The sequence below is a fragment of the Vicugna pacos genome, chromosome 6 (genome assembly GCF_048564905.1).
Source record: "Vicugna pacos chromosome 6, VicPac4, whole genome shotgun sequence".
In the NCBI taxonomy this organism is placed as follows: Eukaryota; Metazoa; Chordata; class Mammalia; order Artiodactyla; family Camelidae; genus Vicugna; species Vicugna pacos.
Window position 1 is genome coordinate 12,219,158 of NC_132992.1, and position 19,067 is coordinate 12,238,224.

The 19,067-nt window shown below is 36.4% G+C and overlaps 1 protein-coding gene across 6 annotated transcripts in view; it reads left to right on the plus strand.

Moving 5' to 3' along the window:
* Positions 1-19,067, plus strand: part of CCPG1 (cell cycle progression 1) — a 62,595-nt gene that overhangs the window by 14,466 nt on the left and 29,062 nt on the right. For all 6 annotated transcript variants that reach the window (XR_012073293.1, XM_072962383.1, XM_072962382.1 and 3 more), the window contains exons 2-7: positions 2,686-2,754; positions 6,823-6,943; positions 8,193-8,269; positions 9,110-9,314; positions 13,243-13,494; positions 17,713-17,834. Coding sequence is in view for 5 of the 6 variants with exons in the window: in XM_072962383.1 (XP_072818484.1) it covers positions 2,695-2,754; positions 6,823-6,943; positions 8,193-8,269; positions 9,110-9,314; positions 13,243-13,494; positions 17,713-17,834 (837 nt within the window). In the remaining variant the exon portion in view is untranslated. The remainder of the gene's footprint in view (positions 1-2,685; positions 2,755-6,822; positions 6,944-8,192; positions 8,270-9,109; positions 9,315-13,242; positions 13,495-17,712; positions 17,835-19,067) is intronic.

The following is a 19,067-nucleotide window of genomic DNA, read 5'->3' on the forward strand; positions in this document are numbered from 1 at the left end:
GCATGCACCCAGCTTTTTGAAAACAGCTGATTTAAGACGGTTCTGTAGTTGGGCTGTGAATTTTGCTTATCCAAACTGTTACAGTGGTGTTACGGTGTTCTTTTTTCCCTCATTTGGGCTAGATGTCAAGCTTGTTCTTCGTCTAGGACAAGTAAACAAAGAATTAAACTTAGATCTGATTAAAGTAGGCTCCTATATTTGAGGAATATTTCAGATATGCTAAAGTCCCAGTTTAGCAATGTATGTAACTTTCTTTTGAAATGTTGTCTTTGTTTATTTCATTGCCTGAGCAATTAGAGTTTTAGAAAACAAAAGCTATAATTTGTCTCTTTAAAAGAACTGTTTTAAGTGGACATTACCTAGATAAGGGTAGGAGATAGATACACATTAAATATCCCTGAGTGGGTCTTGCAGCCCAGGAAGTTTGGAAGGTTGTTAAGAAGATGAAACACTGGTAAATCTGGAGGGAGGTGTGTGTGAGATGGAGCCGCAGCACTGAGAATGTGGGCTACTGGAGAAGGCTGAGAGCTGAGGTCTTGCAAGGGGGAGAAGAGCTTTCACATGGTAAAGAATGAATACATTTTTAGACTTCAGCCAATTTTCTTAATCTCAAAGCCTTACCTACTTTTTGTTCTATATAGAATGGTTTCTCCATACCCAGCCACTTAAACCAGAATACTCTATGCTTTCTCCCTTCTATATTTGGTTATTCAATCCTTCAAAAATCTTTCCTGTCTTCTCAAATTTCTCCTAACTCCTCCCCATCCTCTTTACCCTCTCCCCCTCAATACTAGTTAAATTTAGGTGCTCATCTTTTTCACAGAATATTGCATTGTATCCCACAGGTATAGAGCCCGTTAGTTGCTTCCTTATTTTAATATGTGCTCTTTTAAAGATTCTGATTTTCAGGTATCTCATTTTTTAATGCTTTACTCATACTAAATTAATCACCTTTCTTACAGCTTTCTTATTCTTTATTTTTTTCTGCTTTTGTTTCCATTACCTCTTGGGAAATCCTTCCAGTATCATCATATCCCCCCCACACACACCCAGTAATGAGGAACTAGAACTTTATTTTTTTTTTTGTAGTATCTCTCAATCTAAAAAATTCGGCAAGTAATTCAGTTAAAAAAACAGGCTGTCTAGCATGTCTAAAAACATGACAGCCTCATTTATAAAGCCTTCTCAGACAATTCTTCTTTCCTCCTGCAAAGTTAATTGCTCAGTCTTTGTGTAGTCTCATATATCCACCCAGAACTTTCAGACTGTTATCAAACAATTCAAATACAGATAGTGACATATCAGAGTTTATTTTTACACTCATGAAAACTGGTTTGATGAGAAGTTGGGCTTTATGTAGTCAGTTTAAATAAGGAATACTGAAATAAAATTGCTAAGCTATAAAATTGGTTAATATCCTAGAGGGTATTTAAACTGTAGCCTTTGGGATAGTATTCTCTACTGGACAGAAAAAAATTTTTTTATTTCACTGTAATTTGTTTTGTTTTGTTTTGTTTTATACAAATTTACCTTTAAATTTATGGAGTTAGAAACTGCCTGGGTCTTATAATCAGTTATAAATAGGAAATCAAACAATCAGATGACCTGAGGTGAACTTATAAAATGTTCTAGCATGACATTAAAAGTCACACAGTCATCTTTATGTTAGATTTTGAGTAATTTGTCTGAAAACATACTAAGTTTTATACTGTTTGTGACCAGCCACCTCTTTGTAGCTTCTCTTTTTAAAATATTAATTTACAAGAGTTTCCAGAATGACTAATGGAAAGTTCAAATGTATATTTTTTGCCCAGTTCTCATTTGTGCACTGGTTCCATATCTAATTGTCTGCAGTGGAATTCTGTTAGAACACTAACCATCAACTTGAATATAATGGGTTTTGAGTAAATTCGCAGTAATAGAAGCACTTGTAAGACTTACTTGTATAGAATGAAGTCAGTAAGATACTATTTACTTTAATGAGCTTGTTTTTGAAGTTTAAATAGGAGTTTCAGATAGGGTAGAATGAACCAGGCAGAGTGACCAATGTGTGCTGGCTGAGGACATGAGCCTGTCTAGGTAGTAGCCAATGACCACAAGTTTCTAACCAGCTTCTGGTCTTTTTCTTCTCCTGTTTTAATCTAAGTGAAGTATTACCGACTTTATTTTCCTAAAAACCGTTTGATCGTGTTCCTCCCCTGCTTGAAAATATGTTTCTTGTTGACAACACAGTAGACTTAATTTTGCTTGGTCTTGGAACTCTTCCATTTTCCCCACATGGTTTCTTCAGCCATGATTTTCCCACCACATTGAAGACATAGGCTCTTGCTCTCTGTTTCCCATTCATCATTTTCTCAACGGTTGACTTCCTCACAAATTGTTCTCTTTTCCTTCTGGTTCTGCTTGGCCAAATCCTGTATTTTCTTTCAGACCCAGCTTGCTTTTTCATTCCAACAATATGACTGTCTAGACTATTCTGGCTCAGGGAGATCTCATCTTAAGAGTCTGGTTGTATTTGTTCATACAGGTGTGCAAGCATATCCTGTATGGGAAGTCTCTGGGTGGGTTGTCTCCATTTCACCTGGACGGCAGTAAGCCACTTCTTGTACTTGGGTCACATATAGTGCTTCCTATAGAATTTTTAAAAAGTGTGTCCCACATGTAAATATGTTTTTGTATTTGTAGACCTGAAAAATGTCTGAAAATTCCAGTGACAGTGATTCATCTTGTGGTTGGACTGTCATCAATCATGAGGTATGCTATTTAATGCTTTTTATAAGGCAGTTTATAATATTACAGTTTTAACAGTGATGTAAACTGGCTTCACTGAGGCCAGTATTTTTCTACATTTAAGCTTGAGGTTCCGTTGTCTATAGCTTGGACATTTTCTCCCCCACATTACACTTCACTGCTGAAAATACTTCATGAGCCAGCATCTTCCACATTATTATACATTGCTTTGCTCAGCTTTGAGACATTAGGCAAATATTGAGGGTTTATTGTTGATCAGGCCTTGTGCTTAACTTACTTTCTCATATGATTTTAAACAACCTTCTGTGATATAGATTGTTTTCATTTGTACTTATTTCATAGTTGAGAAAACCCAAAACTTAGGTTAAGTAATTTAATTTGACCAATATATAACGAAAAAATATCAGAGCCTGCATTTAAACAGATTAGAAAGGAGCATGGAGAACATGTGTTCCACCTGTGTTATGTTACGTTATATTATTGCAGAACCTGACAGGAAAAGGACTATGGCTAGAACTCTGTCAGAAAATGAATTTCATTATAGAACTATGATGTCACATAACTGGTATGTAAGAAACAATTTGTTTTCTCACACTAGTAATACATGTTAATTATAGAAAAATAAAACTGATGAATAGAAGCAATAAGGTAAAAAACCCTCTATGTCTTTTTAAAGTTTTTATGAATTTATCTATAGTTTTCTTGTTTGTTTTTAGGATCTCTTAAGCTTCACTTGTTTTCCTTCATCAGTAAAAATTTTAAATGGTATTTTTTACAATTACTTTGATAATTTAAGGTTTAGACCGTTGGTTAGTCATGTTTTCTAGAAAACATCCCATTAACAAACAGGATTGCTTTTCCTGCAAGAAAGTTTCAGAATTTAACAGCAGCTGCACCAGTTGAGATTGATGTGGGGTTTTTTTTTCATTTTTTTTGTAGTAAGTAACTTCTGTTTTTAACCTGTTTTTCTCCAAAGCTTAGATCAGCTCTAATAGCAACAACTTCTTCAAGGATAATTAACAGTACAGGAGCAGGGCAGCTGTGGAGTCTACAGTATGAAGTCAGATGGCAAACCTCTCTGGCACTTAGCCGAGTGTGTCATTTGGGTGTTCTGTATTAGAGATGCCTTGTCACAGAGTTGATCATGTTTGTACTTTTATCCCTCTTACCTCCATGTCTAGTTATCAGGTTCTACTCTTTCTTGCTAATATCTCTTGCATGGATTTGCTTTTCCTTTCCCATTGCTGCCATTCAGAACTGGTCTCCCTTATAGTTCACAACTCACACCTAACCTGGTGTCTCCTACTAGCATTTTCTTGCCACCTTAGGCAATCTCAAAGTCTTATATTCTCTTTAGGACTCAACTCAGAACCCACTCCTTTAATGACTTCTCTTCATTTTTGCTGTTTTGAGTTATGTTTATCAGGAGAACTCAGACATTTTGATTTCATAGGCCAGTAAATTATAGGAAAAAGTGAAGGAGGAGCCTGGAGTCAGAAACATTAGTGACTAAGCTAGTTATGATGAGGGGAAAACTCCCTAAGATCCACTATTTTATTAAAGAAAAGACAGTCTGACATCAAAGTAGGAAGGCCGACCTTGGACGAATAAAGAATAGTCTAAAATTTGATAAGAAAAGTTTATTCCATTAATCTGATAGGTTCATTTTAATTCTTGCCCTTAACCTTTTTTAGTTTTATAGTGCCATAAGTAGTTATTTGCTTGTGGCTGTTTCTCTGAATAGGCTGTGAAATTGAATTTTAGATTTGAAATTTTTATACCCGGTGACACCTAGCAAAGTGCCTTACCTAGAGTAGTTCCATAAATGTTGAGTAGAAGCAAATTAATAGAAATAACTAAGTCTAGAAACTTCTCTGTAATCCTCTCGAAGGGGGGCTTCAAGATGACAGGCTACAAGGACGTGGAGCTCACCCTCTCCCACGAACATCAAAAATGCTTCTCCGTGTGGGACAGTTCTCACAGAATACCTGCTGAACTCTGGCAGATCTTAACAACTGGAGCTACAGGAAAAATCTCCATGTAAACGGGTAGTAAAAAAAAAAAAAAGAACCAGAATTGGAACAGGACCTGTGCCCTGCCCAGGAGGAAGCAGTGAGAGAGGAAGAGTCCCCTCAACCTGGGGAGCCCCGTCACCAGTGGGGAGATCAGCTGGGACAGAAGGGGAGCCTCACAGGCTTGGAGGAGAGTGCAGCAGCCTCTTGGCGGCAGATGGAACAGAGAAACCAGCACAGAGGGTCATGATGCCCCAGCCTGAAACACGAGCCCACTGGCGCGTGCCAGGACAGGGTGCTGAAGCTCGGGCTTCAGAGGACAGACCCGGGGAGAGGACTGGGGTTGGCTGCCCCAAGACAGCCTGCAGGGACTAGAGTGGGCTATGGGCTTAAACTGGGAGTATGTGCAACAAAGCCCAGGTGCACCACTGAAGCCCCTTTGTTACCCCCCTCACGAAGGGAGGGGTGGGACACCACCGTAGCAGTTTCCTTCTTGGCTTGCTCTGAAACGGGGTAGTCGCTGGCAGGTTGCCCCCAGGCAGAGATGGGTTGAAATTTGGGCTGAGTCCCAGGTAGCTTTGACAGATTTATCCCCAGTGCCTCTGTAAACTCAGTTCCTGCAGGACATCTGAGCAGAATACTGGTGCATGGCTGGGGCAGGTCCAGCATGGCTGGGGTCTGGGCTGACTCTGTAGCCCATGAGGGGTCCAGGTGTGTGACTACGCACTGATTAGGTAGTCCTCACTCTATGAGCACAGCACATGAGGGACACCAGGAGAGGCTGCCTGTGTTCCCATGGCTGAGGTGGGGCTGAGGGCAGTGCCAACAACAGTATACTTTGTGAGCCTGCACAGCCGGTGACAGGTGACACCACAGAGGGCACTTCCCAGTGGACAGCTCCTGCAAAGGAATACTCAGTGGTCCCTCTCCCAGCAGAAGTGCTCCAGTCCCACCTACCACACACTGCAGCTCAGAAACAGATCTGGGGGCTTCTGCTCTAACAGCTGAGGAGCAGACTCTGCCCCTACCAGGGCTGTGACAACCACAGAGCAGTGAGGAGGCCACACTCAACATCCACTGCAGGCTCTGCTCACCACACCACCAACCACATCCCCATCAAGGGGATAACAGCCAGCACACACGGAGGAAAGACGTGGCCACCATCCATACTAAAAACAGCCCTTGCAACAAAAATATTTAGAGGCATACAGGCTACACAGGGAGACTCCCACATAAAAACAACCCTTCAAGACCGCAGTAGATAACTGTTACTCCTAAATTCATACAGTCAGAGAAATAGAAGTAAAATGAAGAAGCAGAGGAGCCACTCCCAATTAAAAGAACAAGAGAAATCTTCTGAAAGAACAAACAATGAAATAGACTTCCAACAGTGTACCAGAACTTGAGTTCAGAAAGGAGATAATAAAAATACTGAAGGGATTAAGAGAGGCTACTAACAGAAATGCACATTACTCTAAAAAGAAACTATAAAGAGGATCCAGAAAACTCAATTCCTGAGATGAAAGCCAAACTAAAGACAATAGCAGACTAAACAATGCAGAAGAATGAATAAGTTATCGGGAAGATAGAATAATGAAATCACCCAATCAGAACAGCAGACAGAATAACAAATGAAAAAAAAAATAAAAGCAGTATAAGAGACCCTTGGGATAATATAAAATGTGACAATCTACACATAACAGGGGTCCCAGAAGAAGAAGAAAAAGAAAAGGGGATTGAAAACATATTTGAAGAAATTGTGGTTGAAAACTTCCCAGAACTAAAGAAGGAAACAAGTATTATACAGATGTAAAAACTTACCTTCTGGGACTCAGATTCACTGCTTGGACTTAGAGCCTTTAGCTTTTGGACTGACTTTTAGAATCCAAACCTTTGGCTCCTTCTGTTTCCCTCCCATAGGTTTTATGGAATAAATTGAACAAAAGATAGTCGGAATAGATAGCAGCATCTGACTTTTAATAATGGGAATATCTGCATGTGGTCAGATCCAGCTCTGAGCAGCTGATAGACAAATAACTTATTACCGCTTTTCCCCTAGGGGTCTGATATAGAGGTGGTGAATTCTGAACATGGTACAGCCAGTGACAGCTGTGAGCTCAACCCAGAATGTTCATCTTTATCACAAGAGGAGCTGCAGGTACTGCAGTTAGAGCAGGGAGGTAAGATGTAAAGAAGTCTTTCTTTTTTTTAATAGGATGTGTGAGTGACAATATGAATCTTGCCTTCTTTCTAGGTGGTCAGCCTTTCTGGCTAGTCTAAATGATCAGGTCACCAAAAGACTATAATTCTAGTGTGGATTAGGTGGGCAGGCCTACAGACCCCTGTGGCACCAGCCTGCTCAGGCGAAGGCTAGCATCTGTAGGACATACTTGGGTATCTGTACAACTCTTTGATACTACTAGTGTAACCAGTAGCTAAATATTACTAGTCTTGATTAAGACTAGGATATACAGAATTATTAATTCATTACTTATTAATTCATCACTAAACTGTCTCCAGTTACCACTTTCAGAGTACTTTTGGTTATGGGTAGTAAATGGTATTTAACTACCATATTACATTGATGTTATATATACTTCTGTGGGATTTGATGCCCACATTAATTATGTAGAGAATTAAGGAACCCAAAGAATGTGTATTCATCTTCATATTTAACTTACTTCTTAAAATTGCATTAAAATGTAAACAAAACATTTCTCCCTTAGGAGAATAAAGCAGCTATGTCAAGGCCAGAAATATAAAAGATTATACCTGTTAATCTTGTTTTCAGCCTGTGTGTTGGTTGTTATTATCATTTAAACAGTGATTCTCATCTTTCATGGGTCTGAGATCTCTTTGAGAATCTAAAAGCTATGGATGGTCTCTCCCAAGAAATGAATATATTTGCACGTTAAAAAATAGTTTCCATAGTTCTCAGGAGCCCTTGGACCCAAGTCCACCTTTGTTGATGAGTTTTCCCTGCAAATTACTGTTCTGTTAGTGACTATATAACATATGTAAATGGAGTTTCTTTTTTTCTTTTCCTGTTATTTTGGAGTTAAATCTTTTTTGTAATTTCAGAATTGATTTTCCTTATTAATAATAGTAGATAATGTAGATCTGTAGATCTGTAGTAGATAATGTTATACAGAGATTATGTTTATTTAGATTATAATTTTTAGTAGATTTTTATTTGAGTTCAGTTCAGTATCTAAAATTATCCCGACATTTTCCAAATAGTTATATTTGAAATACAGAGATCTTTCAGAAACAATAGAGTTGACTGTTATAATTAGCATATAATTACATGTAGTGTTTCATTAAATCAACTTAAAAAACTAGGAATAGATTTATCTGCCCATATTATAACACACGCAGACTACTGAAAGCTGATGAAGTATAATTAAGTTGATCTTTGCTTCACATCAGAGAGCAGCCAAAATGGCACCATGGTGACAGAAGGAACTGCTTATCCAGCTTTGGAGGAAATGAAGTCAGCACTTGAGGTAACCTTGTGTTTTACTCTGTGGATACATGAGAAACCATATTCCTTAGAGAATACTAATTAAAGCTTCCATTTCTAGTTGTGCATTCTGTTTCTATCTGAATTATAAATAACTTCCATTGAAAACTTTGAGATTCCACAGTTTGGTCACTTTTAAGATTAAAGTTGGCTTCTATTTTAAACTCCTACCTAAGTGAGCTGTCTTTTAACTTAGAAACACAATTTTTTGGTAATGTGTTAAAGACCTATTTACTTAACCTATAATATTTTCTCTGGAAATGTGTTGCATTCTTGAATTATATTGAGAAATTAAGGGTTTATGTCTAAAATGAAGGTTAGTTTTAAGATTTGAGAACAAACTAAATCTTGTCCTTTGGCATTTTACTTGACTTCCAGATAAAACTACATAGCTGGATGATCTTTACTTGGCCTAGCTCTTGAAGTTTATCAGAAAATCTAATCAGTATTTTATGGGTTCCCTGATTATAGTTACACCCAAATAAACCCATAGAACTGGTGAGAAATGAATCCTCTCCTTTCTGTGGACATTGAGTAAGAAAGGTGGGTTTGTATTTTAGCTTCTGAAGCCCCAGTGGTAGATAGCAGTTTGATCAAATTATGAGAGACAGAGTTGTCAGTGGGTTTGGTGGTGTGGTGTTTTCACACTAAAGGATGATCGCTGCTATTGAGGAATTAATTCTTTCCTATTGGGCAGGACTCATATCTTTTATTTTAAACCCAATTACCTTGTCACTTAAGTACTGTTACATCCTTGGAATTGCCTAGAAAATATAAGGCCCATAACTAATTGTTGAATTTGTCTCTAAAATTGATTCTTCAGGGAGAGGAAGAAAAATTACCTGAGGACAATCTCTATTTTGGAACTGTCAGTGATGACTCTGATATTGTTACCCTTGAGCCACCTAAGTTAGAAGAAATTGGAAATCAAGAAGAAGCTATAGTTGTTAAAGAAGCACAGAGTCCAGAAGAGTTTAACATGGGCTCTTCCTCTAGCAGCCAGTATACATTCTGTCAGCCAGAAACTGGTAAGAACTGTATGATGAATACATTGATAGGTGACTTAGGATTCCTGTGACCACACTTTATATAACGGCTTGTTCTCAGACCCTGCATCTCAAGTTTTGAATATATTTGCGTATAACTCAAGAAATTTTTTTGTAAGATCGGCTGTTACGTCTAGTGTTTTCTTAGACCTAGGGCCTTGAGCACAGTAATCCAATAAATAAATACCATTTTTCATCATTAAGTAGAAGACAAAAAAAAAACTTTGAGGAGATTTGTTGATGTCTCAAATACTCCAAAATGCATATGACAGTTTTTAGATCTTTATGAGTGGGAGATTGAGCCATACATAAAAAAGCAGGAGCATGTTAAGATTTTTACTTACAGTGGTACAAATTTTATATTATAGAAACAGTGAAACTTCTTATTGAAGTCTTTCATATCCATCTAATTATTAGTCATTCAACAAACATTTATTGAGTGCTGCCATGTGCCAAACAGTATTTAAGGAACTGGCAATACAGCAGCATCTTATACCCTGACCTTTGGCTCTTTCACTTTAGATTGAGTTATGAAAATGTGCCTGTTGTAAGTCATATTCTTAATGCAGTTAATGCCTGTTGTTCAGACGGAATCTTTTGAAGGTAAAAAGTGAGTTATTTAACTAATTCCCTTCTATAATTCTTTGCCTCAGTTTTAGGGACATATATAACATCTTTCAAGGTAATATAAATATTTAGACACAAAGTTACTATAAAATGAAAGGAACAAATCTGTAATTAACCCACAGTTATTAACCACCAATTATAATATAGGATGAATTATGGGAGAGACACCTTGAAACACTGCTAGTGATAAGAAGCATTTCCTAATTTGATATAAAAGCAGGAATATGTAGCTTTTTTTTTTTGCTATTTAAAATTAATTTATTTTTAATTTTTAAGATACACTAAGCAAAATTGACCTGAGTACATTTTTGCCCATCAAGAAAGCTCTGGACCATATTTGTGGTTTCACTGATAGCCCAGAAATAGTCAGACTTCTAAGGATATAAGAGTGAAGTTGAAGGAACCCCAAGGTGAACACAAGGGTGCGAGAGGGAAGTAGGAAAATAAGAATTTCTGATCACTCTCAGCAACTTACATATAAAGGAATATGTAATGTAGTATTTATTTCAGATAATTTTCTTAGATTTTACCATTCTGTGTTACGTGTCCCAGAATCAGACAATGGAATTTCTGTTATTCCAGTTTAAGCTAATAAACTGTCAGGTAGCGGTTAAGCCGGATGTTGGTTTAATATGAGAGGATTTGTGAGCCAGGATATGTAGTCAACTTGGAGCAGGAGTATTGCAGAAGAGTCCAAGCAGCCATTTAAGAAATGATGCTACACACTGTTGATTTTTTTTTTTCAGGAACTTGGATACTTCAAAACACATTATAATAGTTTTTATCTCCTTTCTGAACTTGGACTTCTTGACAATTTTACAGATACAGTTAAGCAGAATATTTTATTAGGTTTATTTTTATCCATTGCTATCCCTCCCAAGGGAATTATTTCATCAAGAAAAAGTTTTAAAAATGTAATCAAAAGTGACATTTTGGGACTATGTTCGGAATAATATATATAAATCAGTTGTCAAGATTTTTTTGTTCCCTTCCCTTAGATCATATTTTTCTTGGTTAATTTCCTGCTGTCTGTTGCTTACTTATTTTGTTTTTTCCTTTCCCTTTTTTTCTCCATCTTTATAGGATTTCAGCTTCGTTTGTTTTCTTCTCATAAATTAGATTCTTGTGGCAGTAATCTTTTTGTTGGTCTAAGAATGTTTCTCACTTCCTCCATGTGACCCCCTCCTCTCCCAAGGAAGCAAAGATGGTGGTTGTAGAAAAGTTGGTATTGTGTATATGGTTTTTAAAAAGGCATGATTGTTAGATTTTGATGGAGCACAAATAATAATGTTAAGTGGTAATTAAAATAAGTATTTTCAATTCTCTTTTTCCTTTTTATTCTTTGTAATAAAGCTTTATACATCTTTTTTTCCTGTTTATTCACAAAAGAAAGGTGGTGGGAGAAGCTGTGGAAGATTCCTGAATGCATAAGGGGATGGGATGATCAGCTGAAACACCATGTTCCTAGCCAACTCGCTTTCCAAGGTGGTGTGACTAATCTGATCAGCTTTTCTAGAGCTGAGTGTGCCTAGTCACATATACTGTTGACTTAGTGCTTTAAAATAGCTATTGTAATCTGTGATACTCAGAACAGGTGTTCAAAATTGACCTTGTAATAAAGCTGGCTAAGCTTATTGCATGCCTTTGCATTGCTTGCATCTTGGACTACAGGCCAAATTAAGCTTTAGAAGAAGTTTAAAAATCAAAATATTTCAGCTATCATATGTATGGGTTAAAAAAGATGGAAGCATCAGTTAAGGATGTGAATTTAATATGGGTTTGGCTGGTTTGTTTACTTAGAATATATAATGAAGGCAATAAGTTAATGTCGCATTGAAAATGTAAGAAAATTTGATGAATAGTTTTTTATATTTACCCATCTTAATAATGTCAGAAAGTCTGACTTAAGTACTCCAGCCATGATCATGAATGCCTTTGTATTATGTAATGCTTTGTTTAAGTCTTCCTTTCTTTCTCTTTGTCCAAGAAATGTAACCTCACAGCTGAGGCGACGACATCTTGGGAAAACTAGTGATCAAGAGTAACCCGATAAACATGATGGGCATAAGGGTCATGACCAAAAGATCCCTCAGTGGCATCTATTTCACTAAATATTAGGAATATTCATTCATTCAGTAGTGCCTTATGTCTTTGTGTTTGTTGTTGTTAAGTGTGAAAGTTAACTGAATCCTTTGAGATCCATCTTTTAAAAGTATTGCCTAACTTAAGTCACCAGCTTTCCTGTGGCATGAGTACTCTGTCTTCTGAAGAACTGTTTTGCTTTTTAGAAGCATGAATGTTTGTTATTTTGGAGCTCTTTATATCAAACTCAAGTTCACATTCTAGCCTTACTTTTAGTGCTGCTTTTCTCTTCTTTTACCTGGCCTATGGAAATTATTACTGAGTCATCTAATCTTCTGTGTCAGCACAGTTTATTGATATATGGAATGATGGTAAGAAGAAATTAAACATTTGAAACAGCTGAAGGTGATTTTTTCCGATGGATATGCTTCCACTACTTGAGATTTCTTGTGGAATTTTTTTTCAGTTTGTTTTTCTTCATTCTTTTCATAAAGGAGCAGCATCAGTCTAGTCCTTAATATCGGAGATAGCCGTTGTGTCACTTCCTCATGCTGACATATTTACTAGAGGGTAAAATTAATAACCTTCTAGTAAGAGTGGCAGTCGAAGGGAAGGGCTCATCTGACTTCTGGAAACCTGTGATAAACTGTAGTGCTTTGAACCTTGATTGTGGGCTCATAGGATGGAAATGAAACTAGGGACTAGATACAGTTGAGGAAGCTTTTGGTAGCTGTTGTCCTGTTGAGTCACAGGAACTGCTTAAATATTTCCCTGTGTTCCTTAAACAGTTGAGCTTAAATTAATTCTATTTGAAATTGAATGAAGAGGTAGAGGTTCTTTTTCCCTTCCAGAAATAATATTTGTTTGTGGCTCTCTAATAGCTGTGAAATTTTACAGGCTGTGAGGATGATTTTTCTAATGGTGTAAATTATAAGAGAGGTTAAACAAAACAAAACAAAACAAAACCAGACCCTCAGAGACACAGAATAAAGCTAACAGATTCTTATGCATCACAGTTGAAGTCTTTGGCTTTATGTTGATAAACTTGAAAACTTGAGTTTTTGTTTATGTTTTGTTTTTGTTCTTGGCTGTCATATGTGAAAAGGCATGTAGGGATGGCATTGATTATTCTAAATCTTATTTACTGGGAAATCTTTTATAAAATATTTAATATTTATCTACATTTTTCTTTTTAAAATAGTTTTTTCATCTCAGCCTAGTGATGATGAATCAAGTAGTGATGAAACCAGTCATCAGCCCAGTCCTGCCTTTAGACGACGCCATGCTAGGAAGAAGACCGTTTCTAGTTCAGAATCTGAAGAAAGGCTACTTGCTGAACAAGAAACTGAACCCTCTAAGGAGTTGTGTAAACGTCAGTTCAGCAGTGGTCTCAATAAATGTGTTATACTTGCTTTGGTGATTGCAGTCAGCATGGGATTTGGACATTTCTATGGTAAGTACTTGAAAATTTGTTAGACCTAAACTGATGGCATAGTGTGAGAGCCACTTAGAAGAGTGAGGAATCCTGGGATCTGTTTTCAGTGTCATCCTTCAAGTATATGATGTTGGAAAGCTCGTAGCTATTTGAGCTATTTGAGAGTTTTCTCGTTTGGAAAATGGTGATAGTGTTGCCTATCCCACAAAGCTGTTTTTATTTAAATTTGACAGTATTTAAGAAATGTAAGGATTGTTAGCATATATAATTTTTTAAAGAAAAGATCAGAATATTAAAAATCCGAAATGCTTATGAGACAAATCATTTTAATTTAGAATCACGGTTGAACTAGTTTTACCTGTGACTTTTATTAGGATTATTTAAATTCCAGTTGAGATAGTTACATTTGAAAGGTCACAATAATTGGTGATCCTTATTTCTGACTTCATGTTTCATGCACACATTACATTTTGTGACTGTTATTGCTGCTTCTGTGATTCATGTGAATTGAGAATTCATTTGTTTTATACTTTGCTCATTATTATCCTTGTTAATGTTTATTTACATTGATTATAATTATATTCTTAATACAAAGCCTTTTAAAGTCTCCTGGGTGAAAAGTGGAAAGAATTCCATTTGGTGTTATTTTGGGGGTGGGGGGGGTGTCTAACCATTGAATCTTTTTTTTTTTTTCTTTTTCATTTTCATTGAATCTTAATTTAAGCTGTATATCTGTACAAAACTAAGAATATTTGAGAACTGAACATTCACACTTTCTGCTTTATGGAATTTTGAAAAACAAATTTTAAATATCTTTGATCTTGTCAACGTCACAAATTTCAGCTTGCCTTATAAATTAACCACCTTTAGGATTTTTACCTACTTAATCCACAGTTTAGCTTTCTGAATAATCTGGTTTTTCTAATTCCTTCCAACAATGTGTTCCTTAAGATCAAGGAATTACGTGTACCCTTTGTTGATTTGTGAAGTACTGTTCAACATAATGTAATGCTAGAATAAACTTCATGAAGACTACTTAAGTCAGAGTCAGGAAACTGTGTTTCTTCTTGTATTTAACTTTATAGTAATAATAAGTATTTAAGACTCCTGATGGATGCCTACATGAATTTAATACTGGAATACTATAATTTGTATCCTCCCTGGAAGATGGATAATGAGATTTGACTTGAAATATATATTTAACTTGTATATTGTCTGGCTGGAACAAATACATGAATATTTTTTTTGAGCATGGTTTCTTTCCCTGCAGGTAAACATGGAAGTAACAGAGGAGAAGGTCTTATTTTACTCTTTTTTTATTACTAAAAAAACAAAGAAAGAAAATTGAACAGTGCTTTAATGTTAATCCAAATTGCATTAAAACCTTACCAATTGCATGACCTTTAAGTATTTTGTAGAAAGATCAGTTTAGGAGTGCTTTCAAAATTGACAAATTATTGCCCTGTTGTTTAGAATTTTGGTCACTTGTAAAATTTACTTTATTAATTATATTTAACAAAATATTTTCCTGTAGTATTTCAAATTAGCTTTTTAGAATAGGAGCAGCCTTCAAAATAGTAGGTCTATCTAATGATGAGATTGGCTCAGTGAACATACAAAACTTAATCTGAATGATTGTTAGCTTTTCAAGGTCATTTTTAAAGGACATCACATTTTTTTTTAATTGTGGCACTAATCTCAATACTTTAAGAGCTTTTGAGTTGATTTAGAGCCAGCTTGAATTTCCCATGCACCATGAAGTCAGTCATTTCACTCCATAATCAGTCATTGCTTTATAATCATTTAAGAAAAACACATTACCAAGTGAATCACTCAGAACACTCACCAACCTTGGCTTCATGTAAATGAGGTGTGTCAGATCTGTCTGGGAAGGAAGAGAGAACTAGCAGGACTCAGGATAGTCAAAAGAATGCACTGTAGGTATTTGGTACTGCTTAAGCCCTGAAAGTGCTTACAAAAGTTAAAAAAAAAATCAACAAAAAACCGAGATATGAAGCAATTGTCTTACTCTTTCTTAGCCTGTAGACAGTATATTCTAAATCGGCAGTGTAGCTCGATTGATCTGATTTCCTCTTAGAGTTGCTTTAAGTATTGATAAGCTGCCCTGCTCTTCGGACAATATAATAGAATAACTAGGTGCTAAGTTATGAAGCAGAGACAAGAATCAGAGCTCAAACTAGGAGCCTTACTGAGTCACCCTGGAGGTGGTAAGATTTGAGTTGGGTCTGCTTTTATGCTATGTGCAAGGAAAGTGGAAAATTCTGACAGTGGAGAACCCGATAACCTGAAAGTAAACTTGCTGGGTTTGGGAGCAGTGAAAAGGCTGGCAGGCCTATAGCAGAAGAAATACTTAAAAATAATGGAATATAAGATTGGAATATGTGGGGTGCTGTTATCTTTAAAACATCTTGCAGTCTGGGTAGGTGAATTTGATTTATATAGAGTGACCTGACAGCAGTAATTTTAGAGGGAAATTGCACGAAGGTAAATAGTATGGGATAAATTAGAACAGTCAATGAAGAGGTTTTGTAATTCAGGTTCTTGGTGATCAGGGCCCTAACAGTTCCAGTGATGGTGGGGATGGAGAGAAGGTTGGTGAAATCAGAGACACTAAAGTAATAGGGGAAAACAGAACTTTGAGCCTGGATACTTGAGGTATTGGTGATTTACTTTTTAAATTCCAAGAACGGTGTTAGCTGCTGTATTTTTGGAGTTGGGGGAGCAGGAAGGGGTGAATTTTGCTAGATGATAAAGTTAATAGATGGTGATCACAGTTGGATTTGTTTTACCTAAATTTATTCTAGAATAAATTAGGACACGTGTTGAAGTTCAGGAGTTTTTGTTTGTTTTTTTGTTTGTTTGAGAAAGACACCCCTAAAATTGTACCAAGCAGACAGCTAGCTGGATGTATTGGCTGGAACTCTGATAAGATAGGGACTATCTGTAGAGAAAGTCTTACAGCAGTGATAGCAAATACTGACGGTGGCTTAATGTGATTAAGGTAGGCAGATTTGTGGACATAACTGGAAGGCCTTGCATCTTGGGTTGTAAGACTGTATAGTTAGGCAACTGAAGATGTAGGAAAAAAAAACAGTAGTTGGTGAGATTGATTGAAAAAGAAGGCCACATTGACAGTCATCAGATATGCTGTGTAATAGTCCTGCAAACTCAGATCTCTACACATAGTTTTTAAGTTATTTTCTAGTGAGCAAAGGAATTCATTCTGTTAGTGGTTTGAAAAAAAAGTTAGAGCTTCTTTCTAGTGGTTTCCAGAATGTACTGAGGAAATAAGTTAATTTTTCAGAAATCATGAACTGTAATTACATCCTTTCATGACGAAATTCTGTGATGTCTTTATATAATGGTATGCCACTCATTAGATGTAATATTAAGGTTGCCAAATGCATTTTGCCTTCTTTTTGATTTAGCACTGTTTTTTCCTGATGCATGAAGCATGTAGCAGCATGTGAACAGCATGTCCTGGCAAATTAACATTTTGATTTTTAGGGTGAAAATACAGAGCATCCTGGTTAATTTATGATTCCTTTATCACTGGGATAGGGATGGTGATACTCCAGTACAGACCTAACTAAGGCAGAGTTCTTAAAAGATCTGGCTTTGAGCATGGTGGGTAATCACAGTTAGGCAGTTATTTTCCTTGCTATTCTTTTTGGGCTTGTGCTATATCATATAGTGAGAAAAAATGGACATTTTCACTTTTCCTTAGTGACTTACCACCTGTGAATAGACTCCATGGTTTCTCTCTCTTTTGAAGTGGGAAGTGAAACACTTAATGTACCTCAGAGCCTTAAAAACAAACTCTAGTACCTTCAGTGTAGTAAGACAAAAACATTATGTAAATTGTTCTGTTTGGTAGGGTAATGTGGTCTGGCTTGTTATAATCAAAAGGATAGTGAACTGCTTAAATATTCATGGTGTATGCTAAATAAAAATTTAAAATGTATTAACCCACTTGGCCTGATTTATAGATTAACATCCACCCACCACCATTTGATGAATGACATCATAAGATTTTACTTACTCATTCTTTGTTTATATAATCAGAATTTTTATAGAACTGAAATGCTGATGCTTTGAAAATAATGATCCTATCTGGACTGAGTAGTTATATGCAAATTAAATGGTTTATTATCTGTTTAAAAATGTTGGTAATCATGGCAGTCATATATCCCTAATGAAATATTTCATTTTTAGGCACAATTCAGATTCAGAAGCGTCAGCAGTTAGTCAGAAAGATACATGAAGAGGAATTGAATGACATGAAGGATTTTCTTTCCCAGTGTCAGCAGGAACAAGAGTCTTTCACAGATCATAAGGTATGTACTACAAATAAATTTTATAAATTACATTAGCCAGTAATTGTGCTGTTCAGATACAAGTGCAGTGCAAATTAGTAAACCAGTAATAATATTGGTAATTGTTGACACTTACTGTGTCCTAGTCACTGTTGTAAGTACCTCACATACAGTATGTCTCTTATTTATAGCCACATCCCTGTGAATTAAGCAAGTATTAATTTCATTTTATAGATTAGAAAGAGGTTCAAGAAAGTTAAGTAACTTTCCCAAAGCTAGCAACTGTTCAGAGCTGGATTTAATTCTGTTTACCTGACCGCAAAGATGTTATTCCTGATCATTATATTGTAATTAACGTATTTTTAATAGATTGTATACATACATAAACATTATTATTATTTATATGTATAGAGCTGAACACAGTATTTTGATTCAGTGAGAGAGAAAGAGGAGAGTTTGTAGCCTCTCTGGGAGCCAGCCTTGACTGATGGGAAATAATCAGCCAGTTCGTTTTCTCTGGTTTCTTGTTTGTTGTGAAGGAAGAGAAAGCAGATTACACGTTCATACCTGAAATACACCTAGTTCCAACAGGACTGTGCTGTCCGTTCTATCCAGTGGCCTAACATCTTTCTGGGTTTATGAGGACTAGCGAAATAGCTGGTCTTCTGTCTGTCTAGTTCTGCCTAGGAAGGATGCAGGGATTACATAGATAAACTCAGGGTAGAAGAGTAAACTGTTTCTTTTTCCTGCCATTCCCCCAAATTTCCATCACGCTTAAATTATATGTATATTCCTTGTAGGGTTATGATTGAATTTCTTTGAAAGACAGAATCCCACGTAACATCTGAATTGTATCTTTCAGGGAGGGACTACTGAAGGTAATTGTAGATAGTTAGTTTTCCCTACCTTGATCAGAGGATGTTATAAAAAGAGTACGCATTTTCTTTACCACCATGGTTTCTGGTTCCATAGAATGTTATTGGCTCTTAGGAGACTCGCCTTGTATAGATCTTTACTCAGTCAGTTCTTGCAGATCTCTTGTCTCCAGCTGTTAAATGTGGTTTGGATTTTGAAGATTGCCATGGAAGACCTGTCCAGGATCTGCTCAGTCACTTAATTCAAGATTTTGGAGTTTACTAGATGTGGAATGTTGAATGTTGATGACCCTCCAGTCATCCTGTGTCTCCCTGTGCTTGTGCATTTAAAGATAATGTATCAGTCTGTTCTACTCTGTAATTCACTTTTTAAAAAAGT